The 19798-nt window shown below is 35.7% G+C and overlaps 1 protein-coding gene across 1 annotated transcript in view; it reads left to right on the top strand.

Moving 5' to 3' along the window:
- The window catches only part of THSD7B (thrombospondin type 1 domain containing 7B), a 718374-nt gene that overhangs the window by 676074 nt on the left and 22502 nt on the right, over window positions 1–19798 (top strand). The window contains exon 20 of the mRNA XM_045559264.1: window positions 11817–11962. Coding sequence (XP_045415220.1) covers window positions 11817–11962 — 146 coding nt within the window. The remainder of the gene's footprint in view (window positions 1–11816; window positions 11963–19798) is intronic.

The following is a 19798-nucleotide window of genomic DNA, read 5'->3' as shown; positions in this document are numbered from 1 at the left end:
AATGCAAGACTGTCCTCTTTGCCCTCTTTAGTGCCTCCTTCCTTGATATAATATTAAAACCAGGTACTATGATCGCTCACCTGATTTTTGGATCTTCTGAAGGTGCCTCCTTGTGTGGATAGTTGCTGAATTTGGTATTTGTGTGGAGGGAGGATAGCTGGAAGCTTAGTCTATTCAGCCATTTTGCTCCACTGCCTGCTTGGGTTCCATTCTTGAAGGCTGAATAGTAGAAGTTTATTCGTATATCTCACAAATACACATTGGATGCTTTCTGGGTGCCAGGCACTCTTCCAGGAACTGAGAGTACGCTGTTCATGCAACAGAGTAGATCCCAGGCAAACAAAGCCCCTTTACTTCACAAACTTAATATTCTAGTGGCAAGATGGATGGTGAAGACAGAGAAAAAGCAAATCAACAAGGACATAATCACAAAAACAATGGATGCTAAGTGCTATGATGAAACTAAAACTGGCCACGTGACGGGGAGTGAGGGACAGGAGAGGAAAGGCCACTGAGGAGGTGGCATTTACATCAAAATTGAACAAGGTGGTGGCCTAACTCTTGTAACTGGCATTTTCTTACTAGGCTGCTTAGTGTCAATCTCATGGGCATTTTTTGACCACATGTTCTATTTAAGACGCTTCAGAAAAAAATAGGAAGACAATTGTTTATCTACTTGTATTTATTTGTGCCCAATCTCAATCTTAAAAATAAAATAAATGGAGCAGTACAAAGGGGAATAGGAATTTGTAGGCATCTGCGCTCTGGACTGTGCTGAGGCAGCCTTTGAGGTTATATTGTATTACTATTATACGTCACCAACCCCAAACTTCTCCCCCATTCCAGCCTTCTTGCTTCAGTCAGATGGCACTGCTGTTCCTTGCTCGTCATCCCTGTGGTAGATAGTAATGTTTTTAAAATGAGATGATTCTGTTTCTAAATCATGCCTTAATCCTCATACTGCACAACATGAAAACAATAAGCAAACAGTGGTAATCCAAAGCAGACATGTATGGTATGGATGAACTTGTTTCTTAAAAGACACCAAACTCGAGCTGAAAAGATTGGAGACTGTCATTGGGAAACATCTGCGGCTTGCTTCCTCTGAGATAGAGTGCCAGCAGCTGTCTTTTGTACGAGTGGCTTTCTTTTTTCCCACTGGTTGTATCAATGGGGCAGAGACCACAAAAAGATATAGGGTTTATTTAATCATATTAAAGTGGGGAAGCGAGTTGCATGGGAGTCAGACTTCAGCAGCTGCAGCTCTCGGCTGACTTCTTTATCAAAGACAAAAGTTCACACAATTACCTCTGTTTATGAATTTACTGAATTGTCGGGCAAAACCTGATGTGTTGGACGTCCCTGAGGCTTCCTGGTGAGACACGCTTCACCATCAAACCCACAGAACTCCATTGATCTGAGGGGAAATTTTGAAATGAGCTCTTACTTTATTTTTCAAGCATCTGGGTTGCCTCTTTAATGTACACCTGATGCTTGGTATATACTTTCTAATTGTGTTAAAGATTTCAAGGTCATAACAGTTTGAATCCAATTTATTTCACTTTAGAGAGAGACTGAGTCTAAGCTTCCACTAAGGGATCTTTGTAGATAGATTTCAAAGATCAAAGCCTGTAATAGAAGAGCTTAATATTTGGATTAGTCGTGTTTTTTGTCTCTTGAATTTTCATCACTTTAGTGGAATGTAGCACTCTGTAGATTTAGCATATCATGAATTATTCATAATTATTTAACCGATAACACTCTAAGAATGTTATTAATCCCAGACTATGATTTTTCCTATTTTATATTTTTAATTTAATATATATGAGCTTATAATGTTTTTATATACTATATAATCCAGCCTACCTCTTGTGTTTCCCAGACGGCATATAATTTTTCTGTCAACTTTAGCCCATAATGAAAAAATAATTTTGTATTAACTTCAAAACACAACAACTTTGTGATTTCCAGCCTTTTTTTGTTTCTTGTAGACTTCAAAGGTGAGCCAGTAAGTTTTATTTTTGGCATCTACATAAAATTTGATCAATGTAGTATCCTTGATTGGGCAAAGTTTGACAGTTATAACAATTCAAACTTATTTACTGTATCAAGTAATTAGTTCTTGTGGCAAGAAAACAAGGAGCAAGATAGCGGAATGGGAAAGAAAGAGAGACTAGACAAGAAACTAGATCTCAGTTTTAGAGCCAGCTCTCCTAATGGCAAGTTGTAGGACTTTGAACTGTTCACTCAATCCTTTGCAGCACTCGCTTGCACATTTTTCTATCTGTAAAATGATGAAATATTAGAGTGATTACTTTTTAATATCTGTTGGTCAAGGGTACAGTTACTGATGCCAGGAGTATGTCAGTAATTCCTCACTCTCGTACTATGAAGTATAGACTTAATTTCACAGATGTGTTGATAGGCAATTAAGTTACCTGTCCAAGGTCACAAAGCCTGTCAGTTGTGAAGGAAAGAGTTGAACCCAAGTCCAGGTGTCTCCAAAGCCTACCTTTGTTCCACTATGTCCCTTTGCATCTGGCATTTGGTAATCACCCATGGTGTACATGACCCTGGGTTGGGTGCTATATCACTTTATAAAAATTCTTATCATTTATAGGTATATTTAAAAATAAGCGGAGAATGGGTCTTAAATTGGAACACAAATTACAGTGAGATATAGTAATGCTTTAAGAAGTCCCTCTAAATTTTAAGCCTCCTAAATGTATTCTTGTCTCAAAATCAATAATGTAATAATGTTGCATATTATCTACTTCATCTACTAGGAATACAGCTGCCAATCTTACAGACAGGGAATGTGTGACTGACGGTTTTCTCTAAAAGAATGGACAGAGTAGCTCCAAGATTGCCAAAATCACTCTCTCTGACCTTCTTGTGTGCCATGGGGGTTCCTCACTGTGGGTACTGCAGTTGTTTATAGGTATTTAAAATGGTCCATCAAGTTGTGTTCATATGTGAAGAGACTGAAATGTGATTTTTGAGACTGGAGGTGAATAGTTAGAATGTATATACACATTCTACCACTGAAAAGTCTGGAGTTCTTTATATCAAAGCAAAGCCAAGGGTGCTTAATCTTCTGCCCATAAAAGACCTATCTTGCCCCGGTGATATTATGGTCTATCTTGGTGTCTAAAACCATGGTCTTTTTACTTCCTTGGGTAACTGGCAGAAAGATGATCCCAGCTGCTATTAGACTTTGTTTTACTCTGGAAAGCCTATGAAATTTTTATCTTGCCCAAATTGGATGTTCTTTACAAGGAAGCAGGTTTGGATGCCTGAAGCAATTTTCAGACAAGCCAAAGAATCCCTCTATAGGAGAAGCCCATGAACTGTAACTCTGAGTGAAGAATCATCACTGCATCTTCCAATCTCTAACAAAGCCAAACACATGCTGAAGACCTATCTTTAACTGCAGATCAAGACTGTAATTTTTTCTTCACTCTGTTACATAGGAAAATAAGCTTGATCTCAAATTCATGTCCACCAGGTTATATATTTAAAACAAATTTTGCACTTAAAATAAAACTTGAATAAAAATTTCAGATGATCTTTGTTAAGAGAAGTGAAAATATAGTTTAACCACTTTTTATTAGATGTCTGACATAAAGAGCCACATGAAATTAATTGAGCATTTTGTATGCAATCTGACTTTCCACTGCTTTCAGAAATTTACTCTGATTAGTACCCAAAAGCAAATATAGAGTTATCATAGGAGAAAGGTGTTAGTACATAATCTCAATTACTTTTTGCTAAAGAAAATATGGAGTGTATGAGTACAAGTAACAAATGTATTGCAGAGGATAGATTTAAGCGCAACTCGCAAATTCGTTCAAATGGTCTCATGACTAGAGCGTGGCATCTGATACCCATGACATGAACCACATGAGATCTGTTGGAAAGTATGTGCTTTAGGAGTAAGACAAATCTTTGTTTCAAACCCTCTATTATAGCTGTATCATTTTGCAAAAATTATTTAAATTCTCTGAGCATCAGTTTTTCACATACTAAATGAGAATATTAACAACTGTGTCCTGATCTCAGCCTAAGACTGGGTTTCTTGTTAAAGTGATTTATTTAGTTCGGGTGGGTGAGAGGTGCTCTCAAGGGAAGGAGAGTGAAGAAAGTAGGATAAAGAAGGGAAGACAGTTAAGCAAGAATATACTATATTATCTGAATATCAGACCGTATTGTAATTGTTGAATGAATTTAGTCTTTCCCTCCATAATGGGGCCACTTTTATAATGATGAAAGGTATCATACAATAAATCGCCTTAACCATAGAAACACATGTGACTAAAATTAATTAATATATTGAACAGGACCATCTATTCATGAGGTTTTTGTTAGTATCCATTTGCTTCTTTTTCATTTATTTTGACAACTAATATTAGGTGGCATGTAACAAAAGCTTAAGAATGAATCCATAGGGGGAAACATTTGAAAGGGAAAATATTTTATTCAATAACCTAATTTTTAGCTGGACACCAGGAAAGACCACCATTACCTCATGTTCAGTGGCATTGTACCCTGTACTACATGGGGTTTCAGTTGGCCAACCCCTTGTAGATGTTGGCTTCAGGATGACCATTCCCTGCCAATGATCACACATGTGCTTTGGAAACCTAACTCATATTCAAAAGAAATAATGTCCAGATAGAAAACAAACCAGTAATAATAATATTCATAAACATGCTGAAAGTTCAAAGTCACACTATGATTATTGCTTTTACACATCTGCAGTGCTTTGGAGTTTATAGGTATGTTCCTGTAAATTGCTTAGATATCTTATTTAAGAAACAATTTGTTTCAGGTTAGTAGATACCTTCTTTAATGTTCTATTTTTCTTTTATTTCCTTTTCCATTATGCCTTACATATATACTTTGCATTGTTGGCCTAGGCCATATCCACATCCACGAGAGCTATTAAAGCCATAATCTTCAGTTAATTCAATGCTTGTGTTTCAGGGCCACAGAAGGATCACTATGTGAAGCATGCCTCTGTAAAGGGCATGGTGACTGGCTACTTGGATTTGAAAGTATGTTCAGAATAAGAAACCATTGCATTTGACTGCCTTTCTTTTTCTGAGTGTATACATTGACAAATTTTTAACTAGTTTTGAGGGTTTTCTTTTAATTGCTTAAAATTTCCTGCTTTCATTTCATCAGTGAATCTTCAGAGTGAAGTTTGACTACTGCTGAGTTCAATGAGAATGTAATCTGGTAGGCTTTAACTCTATATTGCAAGTACCAAGATCAGCCTTTATTTTTGTTTTTACAACTAGTGTGCTTCACTATTTTTTTTTCTGTATATCTTTCCATGCAATGCTTTTTCCTTCATTGCATGTAATTATTGCTAATTTAGTAGTAAGCCCAATGTCACTAGTGCTTATAATGAGGTCCCAATATTCCCCAGGGGAGACTAGACAAAGGCTCATTGAGGAGAATTGCTAGCAAATAACACACTTACCCTATCATGATTTGCTTCATTATTTAATTGGAAACATATTTTTTCAGAGTGCCTTTCTCTCTTTTATAACCTGATGAGTACATGAATAGAGAAAAAGTCAACTTCTGTTCCTTCATCTCATTGGTATTGCACATTAAGTATGTTGTTAATATTCACCATGGAATTCAGGTTCCGAATTGATGCCTATTTCTATATTTTATGCATTTATTCAAAAACATAAACCCAGGCAAGAGGAGTCCAGAGAGTTTCCAGAAAATTCTTCCACTTTCCTTTTGGAAGCATGAGGATATGTATGGCAGCAAGCCTATTACTCTAAGGGCAGAAGGAGTCCAGGCTGAAGTGTAAGGGATTTGGTGGGTTAGGACTTGGATGAATAATTACGAATTTCATGGTTGTGTTCATTTAATATAATAAGCCCAATAAAATACAGGAGGAAACAGGTAGTGTACTTTAGATACTTATTTCAAACTTGTTCTAGGGCCAATTCTAGGAATTAATATAAAATGGTATTTGTTAAAAAATAAATGTTTAGAAATAGAAAAAAATGTTTAACAAGCACTTACTACATTTTACTTATTCTATAAGTTGCTATTTTATATATTGTATTTTTGATTCATACAACCTATGTGAGATATATTCATCTGATACTCTTCACCTGAACCCCCATACTTGTGAGTTCCATAGGAAACAAAATCCCTCAGAATATCAAAATATTCACTAATGAACTGATCACTGACAAAACTTTCTCCAGGCAACAAGATTTTTCCATTAGCGCACGTGTTCTATCGCTGTCCATCAGGGGATTTGTGGGTCTGTCATCTCCAGCTTCAAGTGAAACGTGTACCTACAACAAAGGGGCTTCAAAATGGGGTGATCTTCACACCAAAGATTAAAGGGAGCCCTTGGGAAAATTGATGAAAAGTAACTCAAAGGCCAACGAATTTATGATCAAGCTGTGAAAGTCAATCATGAAACAACGGGATCTTTTTATAGCACAATCAAAATTATGTAAGAAATATCAATGACTAATTTATGCTTTGTCCTAATGATGAGTGCATAATTGTAATTATAATCTATATGGTAGCTGACATTAGATAAAATAAACCCACTTGCATGCTTTTTAGTCACATAAAAACAATCATATTTAAGTATTTTTTACTATTTATTTAAAATAATTTAATTCCAATTTAAAATAGCTGGACTTTTAAGGGGCATTTTCTCCAACAAGAACTATCCTCAGATAATAAAGACTTTCTGTTTTTTTAGTTTTATTTTACAGAAGAGAAAATTCACGCTCCAAGTAGTTAAAATGCTTGCATGTAGTCACATCATTTTTACTAGCTGTTAATTTGAGAGAAGTGTTTTCAACTGGAGATTTTGATGCCAAGTCCCGGTTTCTTTGCACCATACATCAGCTATTTTTAAATTCTCTTCCTGTCATGTTCTATACCACAACATAATTTTACCTTTAACATGATCACATTCTCTGCTTCTTTCTCTCTCCCATCGAAATTCACCATCACCAAAACAATTCCTTCAGGGTCCTGCTGTTAAGGGTCCTTGATAAATAAGAGCTGCTGAGAGACAGTTGCTAGGTTGAATATTCCATCTTCTCTAAGATTTGGAATCCCAGGTAATATTTGCCCATTACCTTAGGAGGTGCCAGGCTCTTTGTTGATACTGTCTGCATTCCATGTTGCTAGATTTTGCATTTATAGAATCAGAATTAGTGAAAGAGTCCTTAATTTGAGGAATACTTTCTCTGATTATTTAACTTATGCTTCCAAAATATTCCTGACTTCAAGACAAATGTAAACTTACTAAAATAGTATCAAGTATTCCACAGAAATATCAGGTTCCAGTAATTATTTTACACTTTCATACATATATTAGCAATATTTTTTATGTTGAACTTTAATATAAACTGTTAAACACAACAGTATAATTCAAAAATGTAGATTTACTATATATTCCATGGTTTTAAAAAAATATTCTTGGTAGTAATGGGCATTGTTTGGAACTCTTATATTGGTGTTTGGTTAGCAAAAGATAGAGAAATCATACAGCTGTGCTTCCAGTGAATGGTCTTGAGACTTCATTATTTTAAAAAGTAATAGCATCATTATTTTTCCCACTGAATTCATTAGATTTCCTCCACCTTTATGTCCAGCAGAAAATATCTGTCACTTTAATGGAAATAAATAAAATGGTTCTACAGTACAGGCCATCAGCACGCTATCAATTTAAGAACAAGCTTGAAGGTATTTGGTTATAATGAAATAGAGCCTCTTTGGCTACGATAAAGGTGACACTACATTGTCATTATTCTTACAAAGATGGATAGAACAAAATTAAATCATGATTAAATATAAATTATAATGACATTAGGATAATAAGTATTTAGGTCAAGAGAATAAAGATTAAAGTTATTATAAAACTAAAGAGGACTTAAGCAAGAATGTAAAATCTTGGGCCAAATGTGTTCATAAGGCCGGGACAACATTTCACATGAATGATGTCTGTTGTGTATGATTTGATTTGAGTGATGCTGAGAGAAACATACATCCTTCCAGATGCATACACTCCACACTAGGGCTCAGTGCCCAAGGTTGAAGACTGGGTTGTTCCCCAAGCCCATATTATCATTGAAAGAAATTTTACCGCCATCCAAAGTTTCCTTCTTGTCCCTCATGAAAGACCTAGTTAGGTAGCTTTCTTTGCTGCATTGCCTATATCTCCCCAACAGCATGGTTAATGCAGGAGCCTAGGAGCAAAACTGCTTCATTTGTTTTTTTTTTTATTATTTCAGCATATTATGGGGGTATAAAAGTTTAGGTTACATATATTGCCCTTGCCCCCTGACCAAATCAGAGCTTCAAGCATGTCCATCCCCTAGATGGTGCGCATTGTGCTCCTTATGTATGTATACACCCATCCCCTCCCTCGCCCACATCTGCCCGACACCCAATTAATGTTATTCCTTAATGTACTCTTAGGTGATGACCAGTGAAACCAACTCAGTGGTGATATAGCACCTCTTGTATTTTCCTGGATAGAGCTGGAACCCGTTCTACTAAGTGAAGTATCCCAAGAATGGAAAACTGCTTTGAATTCCATTTTGCAACCTACAAGATTTTTTGTTGTGTTGTGTTTTGTTTTGTTTTTACCTCCAGCAAGTGACTTAAACTGTCTATGCCTCAGTTTCCTTATCTTTAATATAGGAAAATAATAGAATTTTCTTCTTGGGTTGTTATGACTATTAAATGAGTCTGTTCGTATAAAGTTTAGAATATTGCCTAGTCCTAGCACATGGCACCAACTCAATAAATAGTATTAAAAGTTTTATACCATCACACATTTGCAGTTAATATATCATGTGTACAATTTATGAAAATATAAATTAAACAAATATTTCATTAGTGCTTACTGTCTACAAAATACCATGTTAGGCATAGAAACCGAAACCTTAAGGAAGTTAGACGTCATTGATCAAAACTTCATAGTTTTCTTCAAAGGTCTCTAATCAGAGACAATTAGTTTACCACCAAATCTATGATAGTATTCTAGTATTCAGTAACAGGTCCAGTCTTCTGAAAATGTGAGTTATCCTTACCTGTCACTGGATTTGAGGACATCTGATCATTATTCCTATCCAGGGCTTTCAAATGAATTCTATGTAGAAGTGAAGTCATGGTAGCTTTCCATTTCTCTTGGAATATCAACTCTTTGACATCAACTAAAAGACTCTGTTTTTATTAGATTATTAAGTATGGAATGTCTGATTTCTTTAAGTACTAAGTTTGACAGTTGATATCTGACATTTCACATTGAGATTCCTTGTTTATTTGGTTGTTTTAATTGTGAAGGTGTATCCTTATTCTTTCAAATGCACATTTTGGCTTTAAATTATCTTTCCAGTTTTTTTAGAGCAATTTTTGTGAAACCATGGATAAGTGAATAATTCATATTATTTTTGAATATGAGTTCCTTCATGGAACTGATGCAGTGCAGACAGCTCAAAATCATCAACAAAGTGTTTGGGAGGGATGTGGCTAATGAATGCACAGTACAGTCATGGTTTGAGAAGTTCTGTTCTGGTGATTTTAATCTAGAAAATGAGCCATATGGATAACCTGAGACCAAGGTGGATAATGATGAGCTGAAAGCTGTATTGGAAGCAAATCCATCTCAACCTATGAGTGAATTAGCAGCAAGGTTTGACATTACTATTACAAATATATTGGACCATTTGAAACAAATGGGCAAGATAAAGAAGCTGGATACATGGGTTCTGCATGAATTAAACAAGCGTCAGAAAAGAAATCATCTCAAAGCTTGCCGTTCTTTGCTGTCAAAACATAAAGGCAAACTATATCTACACCGTATTGTTTCATGTGATGAAAAATGTATTCTTTTTGACAATTGCAAGTGTTCAGCACAATGATTAAAGATGAAGTGCCAAAACACAGTCTAAAACCGAATAGTCATAAAAAAAGCTAATGATGTTTGTTTGATGGTCCAGCGCTGGTATTATCCACTACAGCTTCTTGAAACCTGGTCAATCAATTACAGTGATGTCTACTGCAGCCAATTGGATGAAATGATGAAGATACTTGCAATTAAGCAGCTGAGATTGGTCAATAGACACAGGCCAATCCCCTTGCAAGACAACACTCGACCACATGTCACACAAACAACGCTGCTCAAACTACAAAAGCTGGACTTGAAAACTCTCTGTCATCCACCATATTCACCAGACCTTGCACCAGCTGACTACCACTTCTTCCAGGCTTTGGACCACATCTTGCAAGGAAAAATATTCAATTCTCAACAGGCTGTGGAAAACACCTTTCTTGATTTCGTTGCCACTTGCTCTCCATGTATCTTCGCTGCTGGCATAAGAAGCTACTGTTAAGATGGCAAAACTGTGTCAGTAGTTTAGGCACACACTTTGATTAACTGTACTGCTTCTTGTTTGAGATATAAAAAGCTAAACTTTTGATTTGAAATTGGACATTTCGTATTTCATGACCTAATACTAGCTTTAGCAATATTGTCTCAAGCTCTTCTCCCCCTCGCTCTCTCTGTTCCAGCCACAGTGGCTTCTGCCAGGTGCTCAGACATGTGATGCTACTTTGCATCTCATCATCCCTTCGTGTGCTCCTCCCTCTGTGTGGCTCACACTCTCCACACATCATGTCTGGCTTACACCCCTTCAGAGTTCCACTTACAGTTCAACTGCTCAGGGCAATGATTTCTGTATCAGAATGGGCTGCCACCCTGTCCCACGCTCCCATAGAACCCTCTGTTTGTCCTTTAACATTTGTCACAAGTAACTTCATAGCAACAAGGGAAGGGCATCATGTTCACAAGTAACTAATAGTAATGAAATTATATGTACTTAGTACCTCATTAGTGAAAGAGAGTATGGACAAGAGTGAGTGGGAGAGAAAGAATGAGAATGAAAGTGAGAGAGACAGAGAGAGAGAGAAGAAGAAACATTTAAATAGTGTAGGTCATTCCATCCACTATTCCACTTGAGTTTATGACCTGATGTCCAGGAGTTGGCATAAGATGACAGGGTGGCCCTGCTCTTTCTTCAGCCATTCTTATTAACCATTGTCTTTCATTGTGGAATGAAATACTAGTATTTGAACATACATTTTTCAAACATCATGGTTCCTTCATAAAAGGGAACAATTTTATCTTGTGCTCAGTGAAGAAAGAAAATGGTTCTACATGTCTAGGAAAGTTGGTTGTATAGAATTAATTGAAAGATACTATTGGGACTTTGGGGGTAGCAGCTTGCTAGGGAATTTTTTAAGGTAGTCTACATTATTTGCATTTTAAATTTGTTAATTTATAACCTAACAGAAGAAGGAGATGGAAATCTCACTATTTTCATTTAATATTTGTAATCCTGCCTTACAGTCTAAGGCCTTTGAAGGTAGAAGATACATCTGGCAATTTTATCACTGCCCCTAGTACAGTGCAGGGTGCTGTGATCATATTAGAGCTTAAGAAATATTGTTAAATGAATGAACATTCCACCAATGTTTACAGGATAAGTCTACTTGGCAACAATGAAAAGTTTGGACTTATGAAGACTAAAGAAGTAGAATATAGAATTTCAGATCCCATAAGCATTATTAAAACCTAAATAGCCTGTATCACTGTAGAAATCTAATGACAGAAAAACTAAATGTGGGACAGGACGGAGTTTAGTATATTATAATGAAAACTTACATACGTGAGGCAGCATTCTGTTGTTCATTTCCCTTTCCATGCCAAACTAACTGAAAAGCTGACACCTCCCTTATCATTTTAGGTCGAATGAGCCGGACTCGATTTATCATTATGCCAGCCCAAGGAGAAGGACGGCCATGCCCCACAGAGCTTACCCAGCAGAAAACCTGCCCAGTGACCCCCTGCTACAGCTGGGTCCTTGGCAACTGGTCTGCATGTAAATTGGAGGTAGGTCATGTAATGACACTTAGAGAAATACTTCTCAGTATGTCCAAAGCACTTGTCTGGTCAAACCTACGCGCTGATGGAATAAATTTCACAGCACCAGAGGTCTGGCACAATGTATTTTCGATGCAATGGAGAACATGGAAAAATACTGCCAAGTGACTTAACCTCATGCAGAGTGATATTGCTGGGAAAACAAACAGCCATCCATTAGTCACTGAATATAATAGGACAGGTCATGGGACTTTCGATAGCTTTGGCATCCTCAAAAATTCTCTGTTATTTTCTTGGCTTGTTGGGAATATCAAAGTATGATTTAATTAGGCAAAACTCTGATGCTTTGAAAATACACAGCTTGCTTTAGATTGTATTTCTTAAAGAGGCACTTTTAGGCTTAGACAAAATCTTGCATATGGGCAGAAAACCAAGTGTAGGGAAGTTATATTTTAATATTATTACATGAACCAAGGTTACTACATTTTCCTCAGTGATTACTTTTTTTTATTGGCCTTAAATATAAATGCCTAGCAACATCAGAATACATCACATACCATGAGTTTTTGCTGGATCAGCAAAGATTCTGTACTGCATTTTCTGTCTGGCTCCTTGCTTAAGAAAAACCACATTGATTTTCTCTATTTTCTTATCTTACTAGTTTACTCTTCAATTCATGTTACAAGGCATATTTTAATTAGGTAACAATAATTTTGGTTATGCATTAAGAAATCTGCAGAGTATTCCCATAGAGATGTTTAGTGCTCCTGTCAGGATGACATTGTCAGGTAGCATTATTATCGTGCAGAAGTTAAATGCCTATGTATTTTAATAGGTCCCAGAAGAACAAAAATGTGCAGTACACTTGTTCAGTCTCATTTTTACAGAAAATAAGGTAACCATGCTAAGTAACTAATTCAGAAGTAACTTAATGGCTTTAAATATTAATACTTTGTCTACCAGTCTTAAATCTTCTTTCCTAAGCATTCAGCAACTTTTAAATGCTGTTTGGAATCCCAATTACAAAAATGGAAAGAATATTTCTCCTTATAGCTGTGACAACTTTGACAGAGTAGAAAAATAAGCTCAAAGAATGCAGGAAGCCATTGCTGGGGAGGAAGAGAAAAGAAAGTTGAAGGAGGACACAAGGTGGGGAGTAGGGAGGGACGAACAGAGAACTGACAACATCTGCACTCCAAGTCTCACCAGGTGTACAATTACTACTGTACCTTACTTGTTTTTTTCTCACTCTCCTTTGTTTCTTCTCAGTTGTCAGGAGCCTATTTTTTTGATAGAGAAGTTTGGCAATTTGTCCCATAAGAACATTATGGGAAAATGTCAAATGTAATATTCTGCTGTCACACGCTGAGCTTTTGTAAGAACCACAGGGACAAGAGTGGCAGGTGGTGACCATTCTCTGTAGTGGTGCTGGTGATGGCTAGAGGGTTGTGGTGTCTATTGGAGATACCCAGTTTTGGAGGCCCCAGAGACCCATAAGAGCAGATGATCTGTTTGTGCCTCCAGAAACTTCAGAGCTGCCTCATATTACTATATGGGGTTAATCCCACTCGCTGACACTTCCGGTGGGGAAGAAAGTCTGGAGCTAGACTTAATCTATGCAAAGCCCTCAAAAAACAAGACTATAGTTAATTATTCTAGGGTGGCCACTTACCCAAAAAGGCTAATAGGTGTTTCCCAAAATTTTAAAATGGAATTGAAGCTGTTCAAAGATACTGTAATCAGGAACTCTTAGCTGCCACGTTTTTTTTCACCTTGTAGATAAAGTCAGCCACTCAGAAGCAAGAACACACAAAGACAACATAGGGAAAAGTAGAGACAAAAGAGAAAGGGAATCAAGGCAGTATCTGGGTTGATTTCTCCTGGATTCCAGCTGCATTCCTCCTACTTTTTGGGCAGTCTCATTATTAATTCTTTGTGACATAGATAACACGATACCTTTTTAACGAATTGTCTATTCTTAAATTTATATATAAGCTGAGTTTTTGGAATTACTGATCAAAATACACATGGGTCTTTGTACACAAAGGGAGAACATCTCTCACACCTGCCTTTCTGTTTTTCCTTGTCCTAGCACATCCTAACCTGCCAAATGCAGGTTGGGAGCTCATTCCTTGAGGGTGGTAATGACACTTAGGTGGCCACTTGCCTTCAGAAGTAGTAGCCAATAATAATAGACGCTTGCCTGGGGCACAGTGGATGTGCCAATTCTGCCACTATATTATGTGGGAAAGGAAGGATGTATCCTCATGCATCACTTCCTTTTTAGGGTTTCCGATTCTTCCCAAGTTCCTCAGCTGCTAACATATTTACACTCATATGCTAATAAACCTACTTGAGGAGCACAGACTCTGGAGTCTAGCAGCCCTAATTTTGATTATGGTTCTGCCAATTCCTAGCTCTGCATTTCTGGCCAAGTCTTGAAACTCTCCAAACATCTGTTTTTGTATTTATATTATGGGAGTAGCAATCATACCTGTTTTGCTGTTTTTTTTTGGGGGGGGGTGGTTAGGAATTATATAAGTTATATAAAATGCTTAGCATAGTAATTTACATAAATTAAGAGCTCAATAAATTATAGTTAATATTATAATTTTTATTAAAACTATAATTATGGTCATTAGCACCATCTGCCTATCCACACCTGGTAGAGATGCCAAGTAAGTGAATACAAAACCTCCATTAATGATCTGGACAGTGAAGAGTTATTGTAGTAAGAGAATCCTTGCTCCAAGAAGCCCGGGTCTATTTCTGGGCCCTATTATATAAAGTCTTTTCAATGTAGATGAGTGAATGCTTGCTTTATGAATGAAATTATCATTCTAATGCGGATTTCTCTTCATAATATGGCTGTTGCTGTCAAAGGGATAAGAGATTAAGATTGACTGTGGACTGATCCCAAGGTACATACTAGGAGCATACTGTTGTTTGTCTTGGTTTTTAAAGTGATCCTAGTGTAGGCTTGTTTCCTGTCGTTCATTCCCTTATACTCTGTCTCATGGAGTGTCAAAAACACTCTAATCAGTTTTATCTTCTGTTACCTGAGGGTCCAGATACCAGTTCTTTCAGATATTATACCTTCTGCAGTATCTTTACACTCTTCTTTCCAAGTACACAAAGTCTGATACACTATAGCAAAACATACACCTAGACAATTCTGCAGTGAATCCATCATCTAGAATAAGTTATGAATAAGCCCTCTCTCCCCCCAAATTTTTAATTTATATCTGTTATTCTCCACTCTAGGGCACAAACAGTTACAGGAACATTTACTTTGAATGAATCTACTGTGAATTGATTTTCAATTTCCACTTATCTCAAAAAAATGCATTTAGGTCTAAAATTATGCTACATTTTCTTTGGACAATTTCACAACAGCTGTAGAAATTATTAATGCAGTTATGGAATACTGATAAAACAAGTGTGGGAATTGTGATCTGCTGTGGTCTGAATGTTTGTGCCCCCACCAAATTTATATGTCCAAACAACCCCCAATGTGATGGAACTGGGAGGTGATAATGTCATGAGGCCTCCACAGTCGTGAATGGGATTAATGCCTTTATAAAAGAGACCCACGGGTGCTCGTTCTCCCCTCTCACCATTTGAAGATGCCTAGAAGGCACCGTCTATGAGGAACTGGCTCTCATCATATGGTGCCTTGATCTTGGACTTCCCGAACTCCAGAACTGTCACCAATACATTTACAAACAGTTTCTATTATTTATAAATTACCCAGTGTAAGGTATTTTGTTATAGCAGCCTGAATAGACTAAGACACTGTCTTAGATAAACAAATCATAATTTCCATTAAAATAACTTTATAACAGGGAACAATATCCCAAATTTATCATTTTAAATACTTTCTTTATGCTGAAAGCATTCAAATTATTGTCTTCTAGCTATTTTGAAATATACAGTAGATTTTTATAAGCCATAGTCATCCTACTGATCTACCAAACATTAGGTCTTATTTCTTTTATCAAACTACACATTCATACCAATAATCAACTTGTCTTCATCCTCTCCCCCCACTACCCTTCCCGACCTCTAGTAACCACCAATCCACTCTCTATCTTCATTAGATCCACTTTTTTACTCCCACATATGAGTGAGCACATCTGATATTTGTCTTTCTGTGCTTGGCTTATTTCACCTAAAATAATGACCTTGAGTTGCATCCATGGTGCTGCAAATGACAGGATTTCATTTTTTTTAATGGCTAAATAACACTCCACTCTGTATATATATACCACATTTACCCATTCATCCACTGTTGGACACTTAGAATGAGTCTCTGTTTTGGCTATTGTGAATGGTACTGCAATAAACAGGAGAGTGTAGATATATCTTCAGTATATTGACTTGTTTTCTTTGGGATATATATATTCAGTAGTGGAATTGCTGGATCACATGGTAGGTCTATTTATAGTTTTTTGAGGAACATCTGTTCAGTTTTCTGTAGTGGCTGTACTAATTTACATTCCCACCAACAGTGTATAAGAGTTCCCCTTTGTCCACATCCTCACCAGCATTCATTACTTTCTGTCTTTTTGATAAAAGCCATTTTAACAGGGTTGGGATGATGTCTCATTGTGGTTTTGATTTGCGTTTCTCTGATGATCACTAATGTTGAGCATTTTTCATATAATCACCAGCTATTTGTATATCTCCTTTTGAGAAATATCTATTCAAATCTTTTGCCCATTTTTTATTTGGATTATTTGGATTTTTTGAGCTCCTTATATATTCTGGTTCTTAATCCCTTGTCAGATAGGTAGCTGGAAAATCCATGGATTGCCTCTTTGTTAATTGTTTTCTTTGCTGTGCAGAAGCTTTTTAGTTTGATGTAATCCTAATTGTCTATTTTTGCTTTGATTGCCTGTGTTTTTAAGGTCTTACACAAAATATCTTTACCCAATCCAACATCCTGAGCATTTCTCTATATTTTTTTCTAGTAGTTTCATAGTTTCAGGTCTTAGATTTAAGTTTTTAGTCCATTTTGATTTGATTTTTCTGTATGGTGTGATACAGGAGTTTAGTTTCATTCTTCTACATATAGTTATCCAGTTTTCCCAGCACCATTTATTTAAAAAGCTGTCCTTTCCCTATTGTATGTTCTTGGCACTTTTGTCAAAAGGGAGTTGCCTGTAAATGTGTGGATTTATATGTGTGTTCTATTGTGTTCCATTGGTCTAAGTGTCTGGTTTTATGCCAGTACCATGCTGATTTGCTTACTATAGCTTTGTAGGTAGTATATTTTGAAGTCGGGTAGTATGATGTCTCCAGTATTGTTCTCTTTGCTCAGAATTTCTTTGGCTATTCAGGGTCTTTTGGGTTCTACATAAATTTTAGGATTGTCTTTTATAATTCTGTGAAGAATGTCACTGGTATTTTGATGAAGATGGTACTGAACCAGTAAATTGCTGTTGAAAATATTGTCAGTTTAACAATATTAATTCTTCTAATCCATGAGCATGGAATATCTTTCCATTTTTTTGTATCCTCTTCAATTACTTTCATTAGTGTTTTATACTTTGTCTTGAATAAATCTTTCATTTTGGGGGGTAAATTGATTCATAGATACTTTATATTCTTTGTAGCTACTGTAAATGGGATTGCTCTCTTAATTTCTTTTTCAGATTTTTTGCTGTTGGACTATATCAATGTCATTGGTTTTTGTATGTTGAATTTGCGTCCTGCAACTTTATTGAATTTGTTTATCATTTATAAGAGGTTTTTTTGGTGGAGTCTTTAGGTTTTTCTAAGTATATAGTCATGTCATCTGCAAACAAGGCAATTTAACAACTTCCTTTCCAATTTGGATGTCCTTTTTTTCTTTCTCTTGCCTAATTTCATTGGCTGGGACTTCCAGTATGATATTGAATAAAAGTGGTGAAAATGGGTATCCTTGTTTTATTACAGAACTTAGAGGAAAGGCTTTCAGTTTTTCCCTGTTCAATACAGGGTTAGCTGTGGGTTTGTCATATATGGCCTTTATTATTTTGAGGTTTATTTTACTTCTGCACCCATTTTTGAGATTTTTTATCATAAAGCAATGTTAAATTATATAAAATGCTTTTTTAGCATCTATGGAAATAATCATATGATTTTGTTCTTGCTTCTGTTAATGTGATATCACATTTATTAATTTGCACATGCTAAACCATCTTCGCATCCCTGGGATGAATCCCACTTGATCATGGTGAATGATTTTTTTTAATATATTGTTGAATTCAATTTACTAATATTTTATTGAGGATTCTTGCATCTATGTTCATCAGTGGTATTGACTATAGTTTTCAATTTTTGTTGTGTCCTTGTCTGGTTTTGTTACCAGGGTTATGCTGGCCTTATAGAATGAATTTGGAAGTATTCTCTTTAATTTTTTGAAGAGTTTGATTGAATTGGTATTAGTTCTTTAAATGTTTGGTAGAATTCAGCAGTGAAGCCATCAGGACCTGAGCTTATCTTTGATAGGAGACTTTTTATTACAGCTTTGATCTCCTTACTCATTACTGATTTATTGAAGTTTTCTGTTTATTCATATTCAATCTTGATAGGCTGTATTTGTCCAGGAATTTATCACTTTCTTCTAGGTTTTCCAATTTGTTGGTACATAGTTGTTCATAGTATTCTCCAATGATACTTTGTATTTCTGTGGTCTCAGTTGTTATGTCTTCTTTTTAGTTTCTGATTTTATTTATTAAGATCTTTTCTCTTTTTTCCTAGTCTAGTTAAAATTGTGAATTTTCTTCATATTTTCAAAAAACTTACTTTTCATTTTGTTGATCTATATTGCTTTTTATTTTTGGTCTTAATTTCATTTATTGCCATTCTGATCTTTATTATTTATTTCCTTCTACTAATTTTAGGTTTAATTTGTTCTTTGCTTTTCTAGTTTCTGGAGGTGCATTGTTAGATTGTTTATCTGAAATCTTTCTACTTTTTTGATATAGGCATCTATTGCTGTAAAATTCCCTTTTAGTGCTGCTTTTACTGTATCCCATAGATTTTGGTGTGTTGTATTGTCATTTTCATTTTCACTTTAACTTTTTAATTGGAGAATTGAGTCCATTTACTTTCTACTTATCATTTTACTTACTACTATCATTTTGTTGCTTGTTTTCTGGTTGCTTTGAAACTCCTTTCTTTTTTCCTGTCTTCCTTTGTGGTTAAGCAATTTTCTATGATAGTATGTTTTAATCTATTGCTTTTTATTTTTAGTAATTTATTATAGGTTTTTGCGTTGTGTTTACCATTAGTCTTACAAAAAAAGTCTTGTAAATATAACAAGTTATTTTAAAGATATGACAACTTATCTTAGATCACAAAGAAAAGAATAGAAAGAAAAAAATAAAAACATCTATACTTTAAGTTTATCCTAACATTTTTACTTTTATTCATCTCAATTTACATATCTTTATATTACCTATATCTTAACAGCTTGCTGTACCTATTATTGTTTTTGATAGATTTGTCTTTTGGCTTCATACTAGAGTTATTAGTGGATTGCACACCACAGTTACAGGATTAGAGTATTCTGGGTTTGTCCCTGCACTTAATTTTGCCCCTGGGTTTTATAATTTCAGATGTTTTCCTTTTGCACATTCGTGGGTTTTTTTTTTCTTTCAGATTGAAGAACTCCCTTGAGCATTTGTTGTAAGATTGGTCCTGTGGTGGTAAATTCTCTCAACTCTTGTTTGTCTATGAAAAAATTTAGTGTGCCTTCATATTTAAAGGATAATTTTTCTGAGTATAGTATTCTTGGGTGGCAGTTTTTTTTCTTTCTGCACTTTGAAAATGTCATTCTACTCCCTCCTGGCCTGT

Source organism: Lemur catta, chromosome 8 (assembly GCF_020740605.2).
Source record: "Lemur catta isolate mLemCat1 chromosome 8, mLemCat1.pri, whole genome shotgun sequence".
In the NCBI taxonomy this organism is placed as follows: domain Eukaryota; kingdom Metazoa; phylum Chordata; class Mammalia; order Primates; family Lemuridae; genus Lemur; species Lemur catta.
This window is presented reverse-complemented; position numbering and strand designations above follow the sequence as displayed.